The following is a 19609-nucleotide window of genomic DNA, read 5'->3' as shown; positions in this document are numbered from 1 at the left end:
TTAGCTTAGACACTTCTCTTAGTTAATCAATTTCCAATTTACGATTTGCAGATGCTTCCAAATACACCACAACCTGTTTCAGCCATTCATAAAGATAGCATCTTTCTGACAGACCCAGTCCAAATACCCAAAATATTCAAAACACTTAGCTTAGACAATTATCTTAGTTAATAAATTTCCAATGTACGATTTGCGGATACTTAAATGCACCAAAACCTGTTTCAGCCCTTCAAAAAGATAGCATCTATCTGACAGCCCCAGTCCAAATACCCAAAATATGCAAAATACTTATCTTAGACACTTATCTTAGTTAATCAATTTCCAATTAACTATTTGCAGATGCTTCCAAATACACCAAAACCTGTTTCAGCCATTCACTTTGATATCATCTTTCTGACAGCCCCAGTCTAAATACCCAATATATGCAAAACACTTAGCTTAGACACTTATCTTAGTTAATCAATTTCCAATTTACGATTTGCAGATGCTTCCAAATACACCAAAACCTGTTTCAGCCATTCACGGGGATAGCATCTTTCTGACAGCCCCAGTCCAAATACCCAAAATATGCAAAACACTTAGCTTAGACACTTATCTTAGTTAATCAATTTCCAATCAACGATTTGCAGATACTTCCAAATACACCAAAACCTGTTTCAGCCATTCATAAAGATAGCATCTTTCTGACAGCCCCAGTCTAAATACCCAATATATGCAAAACACTTATCTTAGACACTTATCTTAGTTAATCAATGTCAAATCAACGATTTGCAGATACTTAAATAAACCAAAACCTGTTTCAGCAATTCATAAAGATAGCATCTTTCTGACAGCCTCAGTCCAAATACCCAAAATATGAAAAACACTTATCTTAGACACTTATCTTAGTTAATAAATTTCAAATACAATTTTTTCATATTATTAAATAAACCAAAACCTGTTTCAGACATTCATAATGATAGCATCTTTCTGACAGACTCAGTACATTTACCCAAAATATGCAAAATACTTATCTTAGACACTTATCTTAGTTAATCAATTTACAATTTACGATTTGCAGATACTTCCAAATGCACCAAAACCTGTTTCAGCCATTCACTGGGATAGCATCTTTCTGACAGCCACAGTCTAAATACCCAATATATGCAAAATACTTAGCTTAGACACTTATCTTAGTTAATCAATTTCCAATTTACGAGATGCTTCCAAATACACCAAAACCTGTTTCAGCCATTCACGGGGATAGCATCTTTCTGACAGCCCCAGTCTAAATACCCAAAATATGCAAAATACTTATCTTAGACAAAATATCTAAATACCTCCTTTTGATGCCTCGTAGAGAAAGAAACCCCAGAAACATAGCTGTTTCTAAACGAGAGCATGCAAGATAAAGAAAAAAATGAATAAAAACAAGGATGAAACAATCAGGGTAAAAAGAAAAGTAAAAAACACTCCTTCCCAAACTAGCAAACAAATACATAACAAATAAATCAAATAAAAATAAAAAATAAATAAAAGAGATGATTCTTATTATATAAAGTAACCCAGGATGAAATTTGCACAAGGCAGAGACAGTGTTGCCATTCAATTCAAAATATGTATTCTTGCTTCCCTAATTTTCTTCATTTTCGATTTTCTGAAGAAAAGCAGACTATCTAAGAAGTAAAAACAAAAGTAGTTAACAAATGAGCAAAACATTGAAAAAGCAAAAACAACATATTTTTCTGAAGCCAAAATATATATATCAAACAAAATGAATCAATTTTTATTAAATACATCAAAAGAATACCCGGCGTGCAATTCCCTACGGCAGGCTGGGTGGGGGGGGGGGCTTCGATGAAGCTATATAGGAAAAGATATACAAAATCTTATATAGAAATGCTCTGAATAGAATAATTCTAAGCCTTTCTTTCCTCTAACAAAGTCTTAAATGACATTTTTTAAGCAAAAAAGAGGGGTAAATTTTCAATTTTTTATGTAGTTGTTAAGAATTTTTTCAAAACGATGAGATACGACAGAATAGAAAAAAACCCCTCGCCAAAATTTTTGAAATCAAGACAGGTACGGTCAAACCATGCTTGTTTTAGGACCCGTTGGAATAAAATTGAATAAATCAGCCATAAAAAGCAAAAAGCTTTCTTTCCCAAACCAAAAAAACTCAAATAAAGTAGAAAGTATTAATAGATATTAAATAAAATAGAACCCTACCTGGCTTGCAGTTGTAGAGGGCAGACACAATTTTGGCATTTAATTCAGAAGGTAAAGACTCTTGTTTTGGACGAGAAACCAACATCCCGTGCAGAACTTGCATTGCACATGTTGCAGTTAGAGCATCACCCAAAAAGTTAACAGTTAACATCCTCTGAACCAAGTCCTAAAATAAAAGCTGAATTTTTCATTCTTTTTATGCAGTTAAAGTTTGTCCAGTTAAAATATTACCCAAAAGTTAGCAGTTAACATCCTCTGAACCAAGTCTTTAAGAAAGTAAAAAGAAACAGTAAGTTTTAGTTTTTTTGCGCAGGGGTTTGTGCAGCAAAAGCGTCACCTGGAAAGTTAACAGTTAGCACCCTCTGAACCAAGTCCTAAAATAAATAAATAAAAAAAAGCAAAAAGGAACTGTAAATTTTCATTCTTTTTATGCAGTTAAAGTTTGTGCAGTTAAAAAATCATCCAGAGAGTTAAGAGTTAACATCCTCTGAATCAAGTCTTAAAGAACAAAAATAACAATATAGAACTGCGAATTTTTAGTTTTTTTATATGCAGATAAAGCAATACCCAAAAGTTAGCAGTTAACACCCCAATGAACCAAGTCCTAAAGAAATTTTTCTTATTTTATACCTGACTTACGAGCTGCTGAAACTATACCTTTGACATAGGTTGAACTGGATTAGTTTAGTACAATTTAATTATTTTCCATATATTTTCCTACTGACTTAATTTCACTTGTTATTTAAAAAGAGTAAAAAAGAACTGTGAATTTTTCATTTTTTATGCAGTTAAAGCTTGTGCAGTTAAAGCACTACCCAAAAGAGAGCACTTAACATCCTCTGGACCAACTCCTAAAGCAAAAAGTTTTGCAATGATTTTTGCAAAACGATGAGATATGACAAAATGGAAAATTTTTCACATCAAATATGACACAGGTTAGTTTTATGGATGCTGAATAACTACAATGGTGTAAAATATAGGTAAAAAAAAAATCTTTTGAATAACAACCAGGACTGCCACTGAGAATTTAACAATATCTAAAATTCGTTAGCAAAAAAATCCCAAGGTTTGAAAAACTCGCAAGATACTCAATACTAAATAAAATGAGAAAATTTTCGTATCAAATACGACACAGGTTAGTTTTATGGATGCTGAATAACTACAATGGTGTAAAATATAGGTAAAAAAAAAATCTTTTGAATAACAACCAGGACTGCCACTGAGAATTTAACAATATCTAAAATTCGTTTGCAAAAAAATCCCAAGGTTTGAAAAACTCGCAAGATACTAAATAATAAATAAAATGATAAAATTTTCGCATCAAATATTGCACAGTTTAGTTTTATGGATGCTTAATAACTACAATGGTGTAAAATATAGGTAAAAAAAAAATCTTTTGAATAACCACCAGGACTGCCACTGAGAATTTAAAAATATCTAAAATTCGTTAGCAAAAAAATCCCAAGGTTTGAAAAACTCGCAAGATACTGAATACTGAATAAAATGAGAAAATTTTCACATCAAATATGACACTGGTTAGTTTTATGGATGCTGAATAACTACAATGGTGTAAAATATAGGTAAAAAAAAAAATCTTTTGAATAACCACCAGGACTGCCACCGACAATTGAACAATATCTCAAATTAGTTAGAAAAAAAAAATATCTCAAGTTTTGAAAAACTCGCAAGATACTGAATACTAAAAAAAATTATAAAATTTTCTCATGAAATGTTGCACTGGTTAGTTTTATGGAATGATTAATAAATATACTGTGGTAATATATAGTTAAAAAAAAATGTTTTGAATAACAACCAGGACTGCCACTGAGAATTGAACAATATCTGAAATTCGTTTGCAAAAAAAAAATCTCAAGGTTTGAAAAACTCTCAAGATACTGAATAATAAATAAAATGATAAAATTTTCACATCAAATACTACACTATTTATTTTTATTGATTCTGTATAAATACACTTTGGTAAAATATATTTAAAAAAAAAATCTTTTGAATAAAAACCGGTACTGCGCCACCGATAATATAACAAAATCTCAAATTCGTTTGCAAAAAAATCCAAAGGTTTGAAAAACTCGCAAGATACTGAATACTAAATAAAATGAGAAAATTTTCACATCAAATATGACACTGGTTAGTTTTATGGATGCTGAATAACTACAATGGTGTAAAATAGATGTAAAAAAAAAATCTTTTGAATAACAACCGTGACTGACACCGAGAATTTAACAATATCTCAAATTCGTTTGCAAAAAAATCACAAGGTTTGAAAAACTCGCAAGATACTAAATACTAAAAAAAATGAGAAAATTTTTGCATCAAATATGGCACAGGTTAGTTTTATGGATGCTGAATAACTACAATGGTGTAAAATATATGTAAAAAAAAAATCTTTTGAATAACAACCAGGACTGCCACCGAGAATTTAACACTATCTAAAATTCGTTTGCAAAAAAATCCCAAGGTTTGAAAAACTCGCAAGATACTGAATAATGAATAAAATGAGAAAATTTTCAAATGAAATATGACACTGGTTAGTTTTATGGATGCTGAATAACTACAATGGTGTAAAATATATGTAAAAAAAAATCTTTTGAATAACCACCAGGACTGCCACTGAGAATTTAACAATATCTAAAATTCGTTTGCAAAAAAATCCCAAGGTTTGAAAAACTCGCAAGATACTAAATACTAAATAAAATGAGAAAATTTTAGCATGAAATATGGCACAGGTTAGTTTTATGGAATGCTGAATAATTACAATGGGGTAAAATATAGGTAAAAAAAAATCTTTTGAATAGCCACCAGGACTGCCACTGAGAATTTAACAATATCTAAAATTCGTTTGCAAAAAAAAAATCTCAAGGTTTGAAAAACTCGCAAGATACTGAATACTAAATAAAATGAGAAAATTTTCACATCAAATATGACACAGGTTAGTTTTATGGATGCTGAATAACTACAATGGTGTAATATATATTTAAAAAAAAAATCTTTTGAATAGCCACCAGGACTGCCACTGAGAATTGAACAATATCTAAAATTCGTTTGCAAAAAAATCCCAAGGTTTGAAAAACTCGCAAGATACTAAATACTAAATAAAATGAGAAAATTTTCACATCAAATATGACACTGGTTAGTTTTATGGAATGCTGAATAACTATACTGGGGTAAAATATAGGTAGAAAAATCTTTTGAATAGCCACCAGGACTGCCACTGACAATTTAACAATATCTAAAATTCGTTTGCAAAAAAATCCCAAGGTTTGAAAAACTCGCAAGATACTGAATAATGATAATATATATATACTTAATATACTTTTTGAGGGCAATACTTAATATATATACTTTTTTCCAAGATCCCACACTCAGAACTCAGAGCCGAAGATCTAGGGAAAATCAAGATCTAGGGAAACATCCTAGACAGTGGAAGCCCTCGTAACAACCAAATTTCTCTTTAACTAATTCTCAAACTTTATTGCTTTATCAAGTCAGTTAATAATTTTTTAGACCACGCTTCCTTCCTATTCGTAACTAAATGAAAATGTAGGTTAGATTTGTAGCTTTGATATCACTCTGTTAGTATTTCTAACGCTTTGTGTCGACTTATATTGCCGTTATCTTCAATATCCTGTGCAACAATTGAAATAGAATTATTCCACTGCTTCATAAAATTTTAAGTGGCTCTTAGAATTGGCTCATAATAGCACATTTGCTCATAGAATTTTAAATGGGATTCAAAGCAGCAAAAACATCTTCAGATCTATTTGAAGTTGAATATTTTAAATGGCTCATAGAATTGACTCTTAATGGCATAATTTAATCACGGAAATTTAAATGGGAAAACAAAGCAGCAAACAAACAACTTCAGGAATATTTGAAGTTGAATATTTGAGCCACTTTAAATGGCTCATAGAATTGACTCAAAATGGCCCAATTTACTAATTGAACTTTAAATAGGGAAACAAAGCAGCAAACTAACAACTTCAGGTCTATTTGCAGTTGAATATTTGAGACACTTAAAATGGCTCATAGAATTGACCCTTAATGGCCCAATTTAATCATAGAAATTTAAATGGGAAAATAAAGCAGCAAACAAACAATTTCAAGAATATTTAAAGTAGAATATTTGAGCCACTTTAAATAGATCATAAAGTTAACTTAAAATGGCCCAATTTACTAATTGAATTTTGGGTATGGAAACAAAGAAGCAAACTGACTATTTCAGGACTATTTGCAGTAGAATATTAGAGCCACTTTAAATAGATCCTAAAATTAACTTAAAATCGCCCAGTTTACTAATTGAATTTTGAATGAGGAAACAAAGAAGCAAACTGACAATTTCAGGAATATTTACAGTAGAATATTTGAGCCACTTTAAATAGATCATAAAGTTAACTTAAAATGGCCCAATTTACTAATTGAATTTTGAGTAGGGAAACAAAGCAGCAAACTAACTACTTCAGGAATATTTGCAGTTGAATATTTGAGCCACTTTAAATAGCTCATAAAATTGACTCAAAATGGCCCAATTTACTAATTGAATTTTGAATGGGAAAACAAAGCAGCAAACAAACAACTTCAAGAATATTTGAAGCTCATAAAAATTTTATAGAGACTAAATTGGATCCCATTTATATGAGATGCCTCTCTATGGATTTGGAAATTTGTATGAATAACCTTTTTCTAAGCTTTACACGTGGACGCTCTTATGCAAGTTGTTCAAAGGAGCTATTTAGTAAAACTCTTTCCATATTTTTCCAAGAGAAATCCTGCTTATGCCACAATATGATTCAATCGTTGCCTGAACTCACACGAAAAAACATCCAAAGGTATCTTAAACATAAAAGTCGGAGATTGCAAGCAAAACATATTTTTCTATAAGCGTTACATTATACATTTTATTGAGACGGAATCGTCACTACCATCTTATCCATTTCTGGCATTGGCAAGCATTGATTTTTTGTGGTCTACCCCTCCCCCCCTCACCAAATTTTCTGATGTTCAGAAGGATTGGAAGCCCTGATACCAAGCAACAACCAAATTCTTCTTTAGCTAATTATCAAACTTCAGGTTCTTTCCAACTCAGTTAATAATTTCTTAGACCAAACTGCCTTTGTATTTTCAATTAAAATGAAAATGCAATAACGGGTAAAACTCTTAACTAAGACAACGAAGACAGAAAAAGAAACCGTTTTATACAAATACTAACAAAAGTTCAAATATTTTGGCTTCACGTCCATAAGCCTTTATCAACAGGGAAAAATGGGGAAAATAAGAAAAAAAAATAAATTAAACAAGTTAACACATACAAGAGAGTAGCCTAAAAAGATGAGAAAAAAAGCACTAGCCTTATGCAAAGAAAATGTGTTTCTTCCTACTCTCTCTTTTTTTATTGATAAAAGCTACCAGATGTGAGGCAGAAATATCCATTGCCAGTTCCAGCTATAAAAAGTCTACGAGTTTTTCCAACATAATAATAAAAAATAAATTATTTTGACAACTAATCAATCTCAAACCTTTGTTGTTTGTTTTCTGTCAAATTTATTTCTTGTTTCTTGATAAGGGTGTTAATGCATACGACGATAATTTTATGAAATAAATAAAATTCAATTTATTATCTCAGTCGGACACTCTTTTACAGTTCAAATATCCTATGTTTTCAAATTTTTCTTCAGTTCATTGGTTTGTTTGTCATACATATACATAATCTGTTCCCTCCCACCCTTATTTGGTGATCCTACAGTGAAGATTTTGATGCTCTACAATATTATTCGCAAAATATTACATTTTTTGTTGTTACGAATTTGTTTTACGAATTGTTTTACGAATGTTTCATTAACTTTCAACTTTCATTCATTTTGATCAGCAAATTTGCAATTCAGCAATAGCAAAACAGCAAATAGCAAATTTGATCAATAAAATTTCTATTTTAATTTTAACCTAATCTCTTGTTATTATGATTATTCTGCAGACTGCCGGTACAACAGTCTCAAAAATTACTTCACAATTTATAAAATTGCAGTTTTATGAGCCTTTTGAAAGTTTGAAAAAGCTAGTTGAGCCTCATTAGTGATTTGCCCACAAACTGGCTGAGCGGTTGAACAATGTAACTGAAACTTTGACATAAGAGGTTTCAGATTAGCTCTCTTCAGCTTTTAACTTTCAAACTGTTGATACATTTTGATTCCCAAATAATTTCTATCATAACTTTAACTAAATCCTTTGTTATTCTAATTAGTATTTGTTATTTAAAGTTATACACACTGCCTGGACAATAGTCTCCAAAATCCGTCAACAAATTATAAAAACCCATTCTGCAGAATTAGTAACAAGAGTTAATAAAAGGGTAAAGAATACGGCGCTGGAATTTACAGTCTCTGCCTGCGGTGCTGATTTCCGTTTAATGGCCCTTCAGCCAGGAAGTGCAATGTGGGGTTGAGGGTCAGCCATCGTATGCTCTCATACACCCTCCCTGTTTACCTTCCCCGGATTTATCCAAGCACATATTTAGAGCTGGGTCAACTCTGGCACCGCTGAGCAGAGTCACGCCACTGACCTACACTCCGAACCAAATAACCAGTGACACCAGGACTCACCTCTGTCCTTAAGGACTAAGGTCCTTAAGGTCCTTAAGATTTCGAGCCTAGCGTGCTAACCACTCGGCTAGGACGGCCTCACCTCTGTCCTTAAGGACTAAGGATTTCAAGTCTAGCGTGCTAACCACTCGGCTAGGACGGCCTCACCTCTGTCCTTAAGGACTAAGGATTTCAAGTCTAGCGTGCTAACCACTCCGCTAGGACGGCTTTAAAATTTGAAGACAGATTATTTACAGACTACAGCATAATCCTTGCAAAAAAACGGAGCTGAACCTAAGTCCTGGGTGTTTCCGGGTTTGGGCTTATCCATGTCACTACCGTAAAGTTTTCTGCTAAGCCAAGCTTTCATATTAGAGTCTGATAAGAACTTTAGTGCCGTGGAACCCCATCCACAGAAAGTAACTTTACCGAAAAAATGAAATAGACACTAAATTTATGCGAGAGTGGCATCTTCCCATACATGGTTAACGGTTTTCCCTGCGTTATACGTGCTTTTACCCAACACAGGTAAAAGGATTTGTTCCGCCTTAACAACGTTGCGAACATGCTGTAGAAATTTTAAGGCCGAGACTTGGCTGAATGGACTTATAAACCTCTATATTCACACTGATGTTTCCTGTGATGCAGAAGATGTGATGGGCACTCTACCAAAGAACAGACCAAGGAAAGTAAAAGGTACCAAGAACACGTTACCCGTCCTCAGTGCAGAATAATAAAAAAATGCCGATAAAAATCCAAAGATAATATAAAAAACCGAACCTTAAAACAAACACAAAAATAGGAAGAAACTAAGTTGCATAATGTGATTTTGTTCATTGATATAAAAACGATCAGATTTGTTTGAGAACGGTCAAGCTGAGGTTTTGACCGAAATATTGCATTGTAATCTGCGTTTTTTTTCACAGGTTGTTTTCATCATCGTTTCTCTCTTCTAACAAATTTTTATCGTTTTATTAAAAGCATTTGCTGCCCCCTAGACCCAACGTAGGTCTACTCATACCTTAAAGCTTGTGATTTTCTAAGATATTTTCCTTGGTTGTCTCAAAATTATGTTTTTTGGACAGTACCACATCTTCGTCAATGTTACCGCGCATGAACAATATGAGCAGAACTCATTTTAAATTTGACAATAATTTTCGCCCCTTAAAAATTCAAAAACTAACAATCTGTTGATTTTCGACCAACAAATAAACCTTCATTTAACTTCACAAATCCATAGTTTAAATACAACATCTTCATCTGAAATTTACCTACCCCCAACCCGGACAGCTACCTCAAAATTTTCTCCAAGAGTTGCCTCTCCTAGGGAATGGAAAATATTTCCTAAAGAGCTGAAATCATCTAGGTCTCTCAGCTCCTTTAAAAAGAGAGTTTAAATGTTTCTAAAGGACTAAATATTTATTTTTATATCAATCTATTTTGTCATTGTGCTTATAATATTCTCTATATTGTTTTTTACATTTTTGTCTGATGCTTCAAGGGGTGCGAGCGGAGGAAGAGTCATATTGAATGTATTGTTTTTTAATGCAGGTTCGGGATGGAAATTAGAGAAGAGAGGAGACGACGCTGTGTTTAGTGTATGAGTTATCTAAGGGCCCAAACGTGCATCAATGCACAGGCAATTGTGTAAAGTGCATTTTTACATCTTTGTTTTAGCCTTATCTTCTTAAGCTGCTTAGTAAAATGTATTTTTAGCGCATTTTCTGCTGATTTTCCAGCCACATTTATTTTAATTTGGCAACCGCTACTACTAAAGACAGCGTAACAGCATATGTAGGTCATTTTTATTAGAAACTGAATCCCTAATATTTCAAAATTTTGCACGAGGCTTTAGTCCTTACCTGGACCTGAGACTGAGGAAGAACACTGATAACATCTTTCAAAAGTCCTAACAGATGAAGGAAAGCTGGACCTTTCTCGTCTTTTCTTTTTGTTATTTCTTCTTGAAACCATTTACCAGCATGACTTGCGACTGGGTGCAACGAAGTTGACTTTTGGCCAATGGAAGTGACGTTACTACCCCGAAGAATGGAGCAGATTGCATGCTGTGCTGCTTTCCTCACCTATTAAAATAAAAAATTGACTTTTTTGTAAGCATTTCCGTATATATTTCCGTAACAGATAAACATATATTATGAAAACATGACCCAATAAAACAAAAAATAAACTTTTCTTGAAAGCACTTTTGTGTGTATTCAACAACGGATAAACATATATTATAAAAACTTGAGACAAATATTGAGTTCTGGCCGGGCAAATCCCTTTTTCTCGTGATTTCCACATCCTACCCATCGAAAACTGCCGTAAGAAAAGTTCATGGTATTCCTGGTAATAAACTGAAGTAAACAGCGATCCTTGCCAATGGAAATATAATCCCATTAAAAGTATAGTACATTAAAAAATTCAATGTATTATGCAGGTTCAAAATACATTAATGAAGTTAAAAGTTACCAATAAAAGGTTACTAGCAGGAGAAAATTTGTACTCTTTTAGAAAATAAAGAACAGACCCCTCAAGCGGAGAACACGCTACAAAATAAGGACTTCATGTCAAAAATTTTTGTAGAACGTACAAAAAATGCAACAATTAATACACAAAATTAACTAAAAAAAAAAAAAAAAAAAAAAAATTGTAGAACGTTCGAGAAGAATTGTCATGGACGTGTTTTTTCTGTTTTCTTTTATTATGGTTTTATTTACTATTTTTTTTTGGGGGGGGGGGGGTAGTATTTATATATTGTATTTACATATTTTTTATTTTTTTTTCTGTACCGAGCTACTGGTCATGGAATACAAGTTCTAATTTCCCTGTCAAATAACAAGAGAGATTTTGCAACAAATAACTGCCGATGGCTGCCATTTTGTGAAAAGAACCATAATATTGGCCTGAATGATCTTTGCTGACATCTCAAGGAAAAATTCTGAGACAGCAAACATATTTAGATCTAAAGGGGAAGTCAGTGAATCTATGTCTACGAGAAGATGTACCTGACGCCTCAAAAAGGGTGTTTTTATGCCTACATTTTCAAACTATCCCAAAGAGGTCCTTGGAATAAACAAGAAGGGGAAATTTACTGCTCAGCCTCCCTTTATTTGGAAGATTATATTTGGGCTAAGCGTGTAAAAAAGCAGCTGAGGGATTACAGATCCTCTTTTCTTGTTGAAAACGTAATTTTAAATAGGAAATAATTTTTAAAATCCAACTGTGACTTTTATCTGATGTCTGCGATGATGAAATGCTCTAGCATGAGAGCATTATTTTAAAAATCAGAATGATTTGAGGGTACAGAGTTTTGAGGGTGAGGGTATACCGTTGAAAACATTTCTTCGCACCCTCCTCCATCCTAGCACCCCCTCATCCTATTTATCTTTAATTTAGGAATGAGGTACCAACGAAATAAACGTGACACATCATAGCAGAGGTTCTGGTTAATTGAAGCCATTCACCGAAAATCCTTAAGAGCAAAACTAAATAACTAGTGGTATCAACCCTACACTCTGGGCCTCTATTCTCTGTATATAGATCCAAAATTTTCTTACCTGGTAACAATACAGTTGCGGCAATTCAAAAGACGATGTCATAGAAAAAGAGAGAGTTTACTTATAAGCAATCTTGTAACTCAAAAGCTTTAGTTATTTCACTAGCTAAATTACAGTTAAACCCGATTTACGCGGAACATAATTTGCAAAACATTTATTTTAGATCTGGCTGTAAGGAAGTGACAGCATTGCTACATTTACTATCCTAAATACTAATTTTGAAATTATGCTTGTCTATTTTCAGGTCACGTGACTCCTAGTGTCGTATGAATGTAAAATATTATTAGAATTCATTATCTACAAGGTTAAGTAAAAGTCGAAGTTGAAGTTAAGTAAAGTTGAAAGAAAAAATTATTGACCATAGTGCCTTCCTATTCAGCACCAGATTGGTACAGTCGCGAACTAGCTATAATAGTAGAAAGACAAGCAACGTGTATCGTGAACAATACCAGAAAATAATAGAGTTTTAGTGACATTATTTCTTAAGTAGAAATAAACTTTTATCCAACTATTTGTAATTGCACTTCGTGGTTCTACCATCAATTGCATCTCATGTTATCAAAAACTATCTCTGAAAACTGGGCAAGCACTTTGGGGCGCCTTCAAACATAATTGGAATCGTCCAGTTGCTGAGAAAACCGGGTCTAGGTTTTTACCCCCCCCCCCTCCCCGAAAAATTAAAAGGGAACGACGAGGGGATAATGGAGGTAGAAATTGATTTATAAAAAAACGCATCAAAATATAAAACTGACATTTAATCCCTCTTGATTTCTGCAAATATTACTGATCTACGCTGTTATTATGAAAGTAAAAAGTAACATTAAACCACAAAATGGGCAGAATTAATTCCGTATAGGAGGACTGCCCCTTCCTCATCCCCAATTCAACCTCATGGCCGCAGAAACTTCGGAGGGTGCTCATTACATCAAAATTGAGAGTTCTGGTCCTTTTTTTATAAGTCGAAAATGATTGCAGACCAACCAGCCGCGGGGTGAGAGGGTATTTTCCACGGGGGGGGGGGGTAAACATCAGCTCCCAAGAAAACCATTATATCAATTCGGACGCTTTATAATTGTATATTTCTTATAAAAACAGTTCTAATTAACGATACATCCAAGCCCCATAAGGCACCTGCCTGCCTCAGCAATGAAACTTATAGACTCATTTCAAATGTGAACTTGATCAAGATTACCCACTTTGTGTTCAGTGGAGAATCAAGGGTCTTACTATTGGAGGTTGGAGGGGCATTTCTAGTAATGTGACTTTGCCATATCCTTCCATATTGATATGTTTTCATATTTAAAAGATAGTACCACTGAACTACAATTGACCACTATTTATTTTCTTTTTTTTGGAGGATTTTTCTATCGTCCTTTTTTTTGGAAAGAGCTAACTGATCACCTCCTATGCATAGAGTTATTTCTCTCCTCCCTTCTCTTTGTCCCCTCTATCTTTCCTTTTCAATTTGTTTAATCCACTCATTTTGACTGGAATGATATTTACTGTTGTTGTTGTTTAATTATTATTATTTTTCTTCTTCTTGTCCTTCTGTTTGATGTTATTGCTATTTTTTAATGTAATGTTTAGTCTCCCAATCTCACAGGCCAAAGAACCTTTGTGGAGGTCTAAAACTTTGTAATTTTTTCTCTGTTTTCTTAAAATAAATTGATTGATTGATTGAACATTGAAACATTGATGCTCGTTATATAGAATCTTTGTCTACATAGGTTAGACTCCCTAAGAGTCATGTGCACTACCAGGAAGGGGCAGAGGGAGCGATGCCCCTACCCCCGAAAACAAAAGACATTAATAACACATCAAGATCAGAAAATGTGATTGTCCCATTAAAACCCTGGTAGAAACAAAATTTCTGGCAATCCTTGCCCTCTCCCCTGGGAAAAATATCTTGACGATATTCTTGTTTGGCGGCTAGGATATGTCTTCGTATGCGACAATCAAAGATACCCCGCTTTGTGTTGTGTAACATAATATCTTTTGAACTACGCGGGCCAGATTTTGAATTGTAAAGCTATAAAGGCGAAAAAGCTTTTTTTCTGATTTTAATTAATCAAAAGTTTAACTAATTAACGGATTGTTAAAAATTAGCCCTATTTCATCCTTTGTGACTCATTTCAAATTATGTGTCAGGTGGTTCTTTTAAAGTTCATTTTGAACAATCTTTTATTGAAATAATTTAATTCTTTAACGATCAGCTATCAAAAGAAGAGGAGGAGACTTAACAGCATAATTAAAAACTAAGGGAGAGAACTTAACGAACAGCTATCAAAATAAGAGAAGGAGGCTGAACAGTACAATTAAAACTAATAGAGGGAAATTAAATAACATACATCAAAAGAAGTTGATCTCTCTGAACAGAATTATTACGAATAAGTAAAGTACCATAACTAAGGGAGGGAACTTAACGATCAGCTCTCAAAATAAGAGGAATAGACTTAAGTTCACAATTAAAACTAAGGGAGGGAACTTTACGAAAAACTATGCCAATAATTGGATTTGACTCACCCGAATACGTAAAACTCAGGGAAGGACAAAAACGAAACGAGGAAACTTAACGAACAGCTCCCAAAATAAGAGGAGGAGACTGAACAGCACAATTAAAACTAAGGGAGGGAACTTAACGAACAACTATCAAAAGAAGAGGAGGAGGCTGAACAGTACAATCAAAACTAAGGGAGGGAACTTAACGATCAGCTATCAAAAGAATAGGATGACACTGAACAGTACAATTAAAACTAATGGAGGGAACTTAACGATCATATATCAAAAGAAGAGGATGAGGCTCAACATAACAATTATGACTAAGTGAAGTAAATTAACTAAGGGAGGGAACTAAAAGAACATCCATCAAAATAAGAAGAGTACGCTTAACAGTACAATTAAAACTTATTGAGTTACCTTAAAGGACATCCCTTAAAAGTTTAGGAGAAGGATTAACTGTACAATAAAAAGTAAGGGAGGGAACTTTTAGAACAGAAAATACTATATTATAAGGACGAATAACATTCTCAGTAAAAACTCATAGAGGGACCTTAACTAACAGCACTCAAAAGACTAGGATGACGCTCAACAGTACAATTCAGACTCAGGGAAAGACCAGAACTAAGGGAGGGAACTTAACGAACAGCTATCAAAAAAAGAAAATGATACTGAACAGTACAATTAACCGTACAATTAAAAACTAAGGGAGGGAACTTTGCAGGGGCTGGGATTAATTTCCATGAAAGGTAACACAAGTAATGCTTCTAATAGGGTTGGCTTAAAGGTCTCTCCAAAAAAAGGAAATTTATAATAGAAGGATAATCAAATTTATCCCTGAGAAAATAACAACACACGGAAAATTACCCCCTTGACAAAGTATTATTAGCTTGTCAAGTTTGGTCAGTTAACTCTTAATTGATAAATTAGACATTAATCAGATTACCTTGGGCTTCGTATGCACGGTGAAGCTAAGTATAATGTCAAAAATCCGGAGAGTTGAAGCATTGGTCCAAGCTATGGCTTCTTGTACTCTTAAAAGCACTGCCAAACAGGATAACACCTTGAAATAGAAAAAAAAAAAAAATAAACGTGGCCTAGTTTGTAGCTCCGTCAGTTGAGACTGATTATGGCGTGTGATTCTGCTTCAAACAAGGTGCAATATGATAACCTTTCTGTTAAGAAAAATTGGCGGTATTTTACACCCTGCATATCGCATATATGGCGACATATTCATTTGTTATACCAATAAATAGGGAAAGAACTAGTTTCAACCGAAGGTAAAGAGCCACATTAAAAATTAAATCGATCGAGAAGGCTGTCGACCCCTCAAGTCTTTCTTTACGTCAAAGTCTGGACTATTTCTATCTGGAAGGCCTTTTAGAGCGCAACAGATTCAGCCAAAAAGAGGTGTAAGTTTTTTATTCGCCAATTGTTTTATAAAAACACTTGAATTTAGAATTTCATAATTTACAACAAAAGCAAATAAATAGAGACTTTCATTTTCGAACTTCCATAATCCTCCAAGACTCAAAGGATTGCAAAAACAGAAATAAGTCTCGTATAATACTGCTGTTGGGTTAGAATATTCGGTGTAAGCCTAGGATTCCAGCTATATATAAAGAAACATGTTAAGAAAACAACTTGCTTCATAATATGCAGAATTATCACAGTTAACACATTTTGCAGAGGGAGGACCTTTATATTCACTTCTTTCCTTGTATTTCCAGTTTTTCTAAAAAGTTCATGACTTTTCCCAATAACATTTGTTGAATTTTTTAAAATCTGCTAAATGCACTTGAGTAGCTTATAAAAAAAAGACAAGCTTTAGCATAAAGAGCAGGAGGTTGAGGGGGCGGCAACAACCATAATATTTAAGATAATATTTGTTCGTAGTTTAATGTTGCTGTTCAGTCACAGAAAACTTCAATTCAATATTGGAAAACTACCTTTTCGCAATTAGACGGGATCTGTTATCACTTAGCCCAAATATATTCGATATAGGAAAAAAGGCCAGGGGTTAAACTCCGTCTCTACATTTACAGGCAGGACCTCTCACCGGTAAGTTTGAAAATTTTCGCCTAGGAATGACAGATGCACCACTGCGCGGTAGCACAACCTCTTAAACTTGGAGGTTAATAAATTAGCCAGTGGCGTCAATATGGGAGAAGGGGGAGGCATTTGCCCCCTCATCCCCAGATCATTTTCCCTCTCCCCCTAGATTTAGAAAAATACTTTTTAAAGGTATTTTCACTGGAAAATGGCGTATTTGTGTTGCCATTGAAAAAAAAAATACTCCCTTTCCTAAATTTTGGCAAATAGACTTGCGCTCCCTCCCCTCACGATACTTTGGAACGGATTCACTATCTCATTATTTTAAAATCGATAGCATTTTTGTCATATTTTGGTAAAACTGTGGTTTTCCAGCAGAAAATGGCAAAAATCGGTATCATACCGCAGTCTCTTACTTAAAAATCGAACTACAGCTTTGAATGTGCATTCAAATAAGCTTCTAATTGAGATTAATAAAAAAAAACATTTTGCACAAAATAAGTTCTTCAAAAAAAGTAAAGAACTCCATTAAACCAAAAATGAACAAAAATAGAATCAAATAATCTATCAAGGATACAACCACCACAAATCAGTATCAATAAATAAATGAAACCCAAAACAAACAGAAATTAAAATAAGTCAAACTCAAAACGAGCAGAAATTAATCTGTGTAGGGTTCTAAACCATGTGCTTTCTAAAAGCTAGAAAATAATTTGTACTTTACTGAAAAAATTCAAATTAAAAAAAAGAGCATTGTAAGGTGAATATACATATGCTGATATTTATTCCTTAAAAGCATAATTAATTTTGATTTATTAAAGTTATAAAAGTGAAAACATTTAAAAGAATTTTTTTTCAGTAAAGTACGAATTGTAATCTAGCTTTTAGAAAGCATGGGGTTTACAGCCCTACACAGATTAATTTCTGCTCGTTTTGAGTTTGACTTATTTTAATTTTTGTTTGTTTTGGGTTTCATTTATTTATTTATACTGATTTGTGGTGGTTGTATCCTTGGTAGATTATTTGATTCTATTTTTGTTCATTTTTGGTTTAATGGAGTTCTTTACTTTTTTTGAAAAATCTATTTTGTGCAAAAAGTTTTTTTTATTAATTCCTGTTCGTTCTATAATGACATAAGTCTTTTCCAGGGAGAAAGACTGAGCCTCTTCTGAACAACCATCCTTTCCATAAAAACCTTTAATACCCCCTAGCCATAACTTAAAACCCTTGCCCCTAATCTCCGGAGTTTTTTTCAACCCCAAAAGCCTTGTTATATGATATTTAGGCTATTTTGAATAGCATGGGTATCTCGAAATTTCTATTAGACACATTTCGGGACAACTTGACGTGTGTGTACGGGGGAGAGGGTAGCTGCCCCCTGATTGCTGTGACTCTTAAAAAGAGCACTAGAGCGTCTGATTACCAATCCAATGAGCCCCCTTTGAAGTTTATATCCCCACGCTTTCTATAAAACCCTATATGTCTCCAAGGAATAACTTACAGCCCTTGCCCTGAGGGGGGGGGGTTGTTATCCTCAAAGACATAATTTCCAGACCTTTCTGATAGGCTTAACAAAATAGCTATATCAAAATTTTAATTGGAAGTGTTTGGGGAAATGATAGGCGTAGAGGGAGGCATTTGCCCTCTGATCACTTTCGACTAATAAAAAAGGCACTAGTCCTCTCAATTTAAAATCGAATGAGCCCTTTTTGAAGCTTCTACAACAAAACTTTCTATAAAAATGTTACGTGCCCGAAGGGCATAACTTACGACCCTCGTCATGAGGGCTATTGGGGGAGGGTTGTCATCCTCAAAGACATTATTTCCAGACCTTTCAACTACGTTGAACAAAATGGCTATATCAAAATGTTGATCGGAAATATTTGGGGAAATGACGGAGGTGAGGCGATTCTCCCTCTGATTACTTTCGACTATTAAAAAGGCAATAGCCCTCTCAATTTCCAGTCGAAAAAGCCCTTCTTGAAGTTTTACGACAAAAATTTCTATATGCCATTATATGCCCCCTAGGGTATAGATTACAACCTTAGCCCTGAGGGCTTTGGGGGGTTGTCATACTCAAAAACATATTTTCCGGACCCTTCAACTACGTTCAACAAAATTGCTGCATCAAAACGTTGATCGGAAGTGTTTGGGGAAATGATGGGTTTGGGGGGAGGGTATGTGCCATCCGATCACTCTTTAGTGTTAAAAGGGGAACTAACTCTCTCAAGTTCCAGATGAATTAGTCCTGTTTGGAGTTTCTACGATAACGCCGGCTAAGAACTAATTTCCAGAGAATTCAGCTGCGTTAAACATAATCTCTATCTAAAAACTTTGATTGGATGTGTTTGGGGAGATTGTGGGCGTGAGAGAGGTGTTATTTGCCCTCCGACTATTTTCGACTTTTGAATAGGGCACTAGCCCTTTTAATTTCAAAAGGAATGAACCCTTTTTTGAAGTTTCTACGACAACGCTTTCAATAAAACCTTATATGCCCCAAATAACTTATAACCCTTCTGTAAGTTATGCTGTGTGTCATCCTCAAAGACATAATTTCCTGACTTTTCAACTTCGTTGAACAAAATGTATATCTCAAAATTTTTATTGGATGTTTTTGGGGAAATGGTGGGCGTGAGAGGGGTGTTAGTTTCCTCCAATCACTTTTGACTATTAAATCGAAATTTTTAACAATTAAATTTCCAA

The 19609-nt window shown here is 33.9% G+C and overlaps 1 protein-coding gene across 1 annotated transcript in view; it reads right to left on the bottom strand.

The window, feature by feature from the left end:
• Positions 1-19609, bottom strand: part of LOC148952669 (RRP12-like protein) — a 124636-nt gene that overhangs the window by 89513 nt on the left and 15514 nt on the right. Inside the window, exons 4-6 of the mRNA XM_089087331.1 lie at positions 15801-15917; positions 10661-10882; positions 2209-2374 (exon numbers count right to left, since the gene is read on the bottom strand). Coding sequence (XP_088943457.1) covers positions 2209-2374; positions 10661-10882; positions 15801-15917 — 505 coding nt within the window. The remainder of the gene's footprint in view (positions 1-2208; positions 2375-10660; positions 10883-15800; positions 15918-19609) is intronic.

Source organism: Artemia sp. Qi Xiang Cuo, chromosome 4 (assembly GCF_049724085.1).
Source record: "Artemia sp. Qi Xiang Cuo chromosome 4, ASM4972408v1, whole genome shotgun sequence".
NCBI classification, from domain to species: domain Eukaryota; kingdom Metazoa; phylum Arthropoda; class Branchiopoda; order Anostraca; family Artemiidae; genus Artemia; species Artemia sp. Qi Xiang Cuo.
This window is presented reverse-complemented; position numbering and strand designations above follow the sequence as displayed.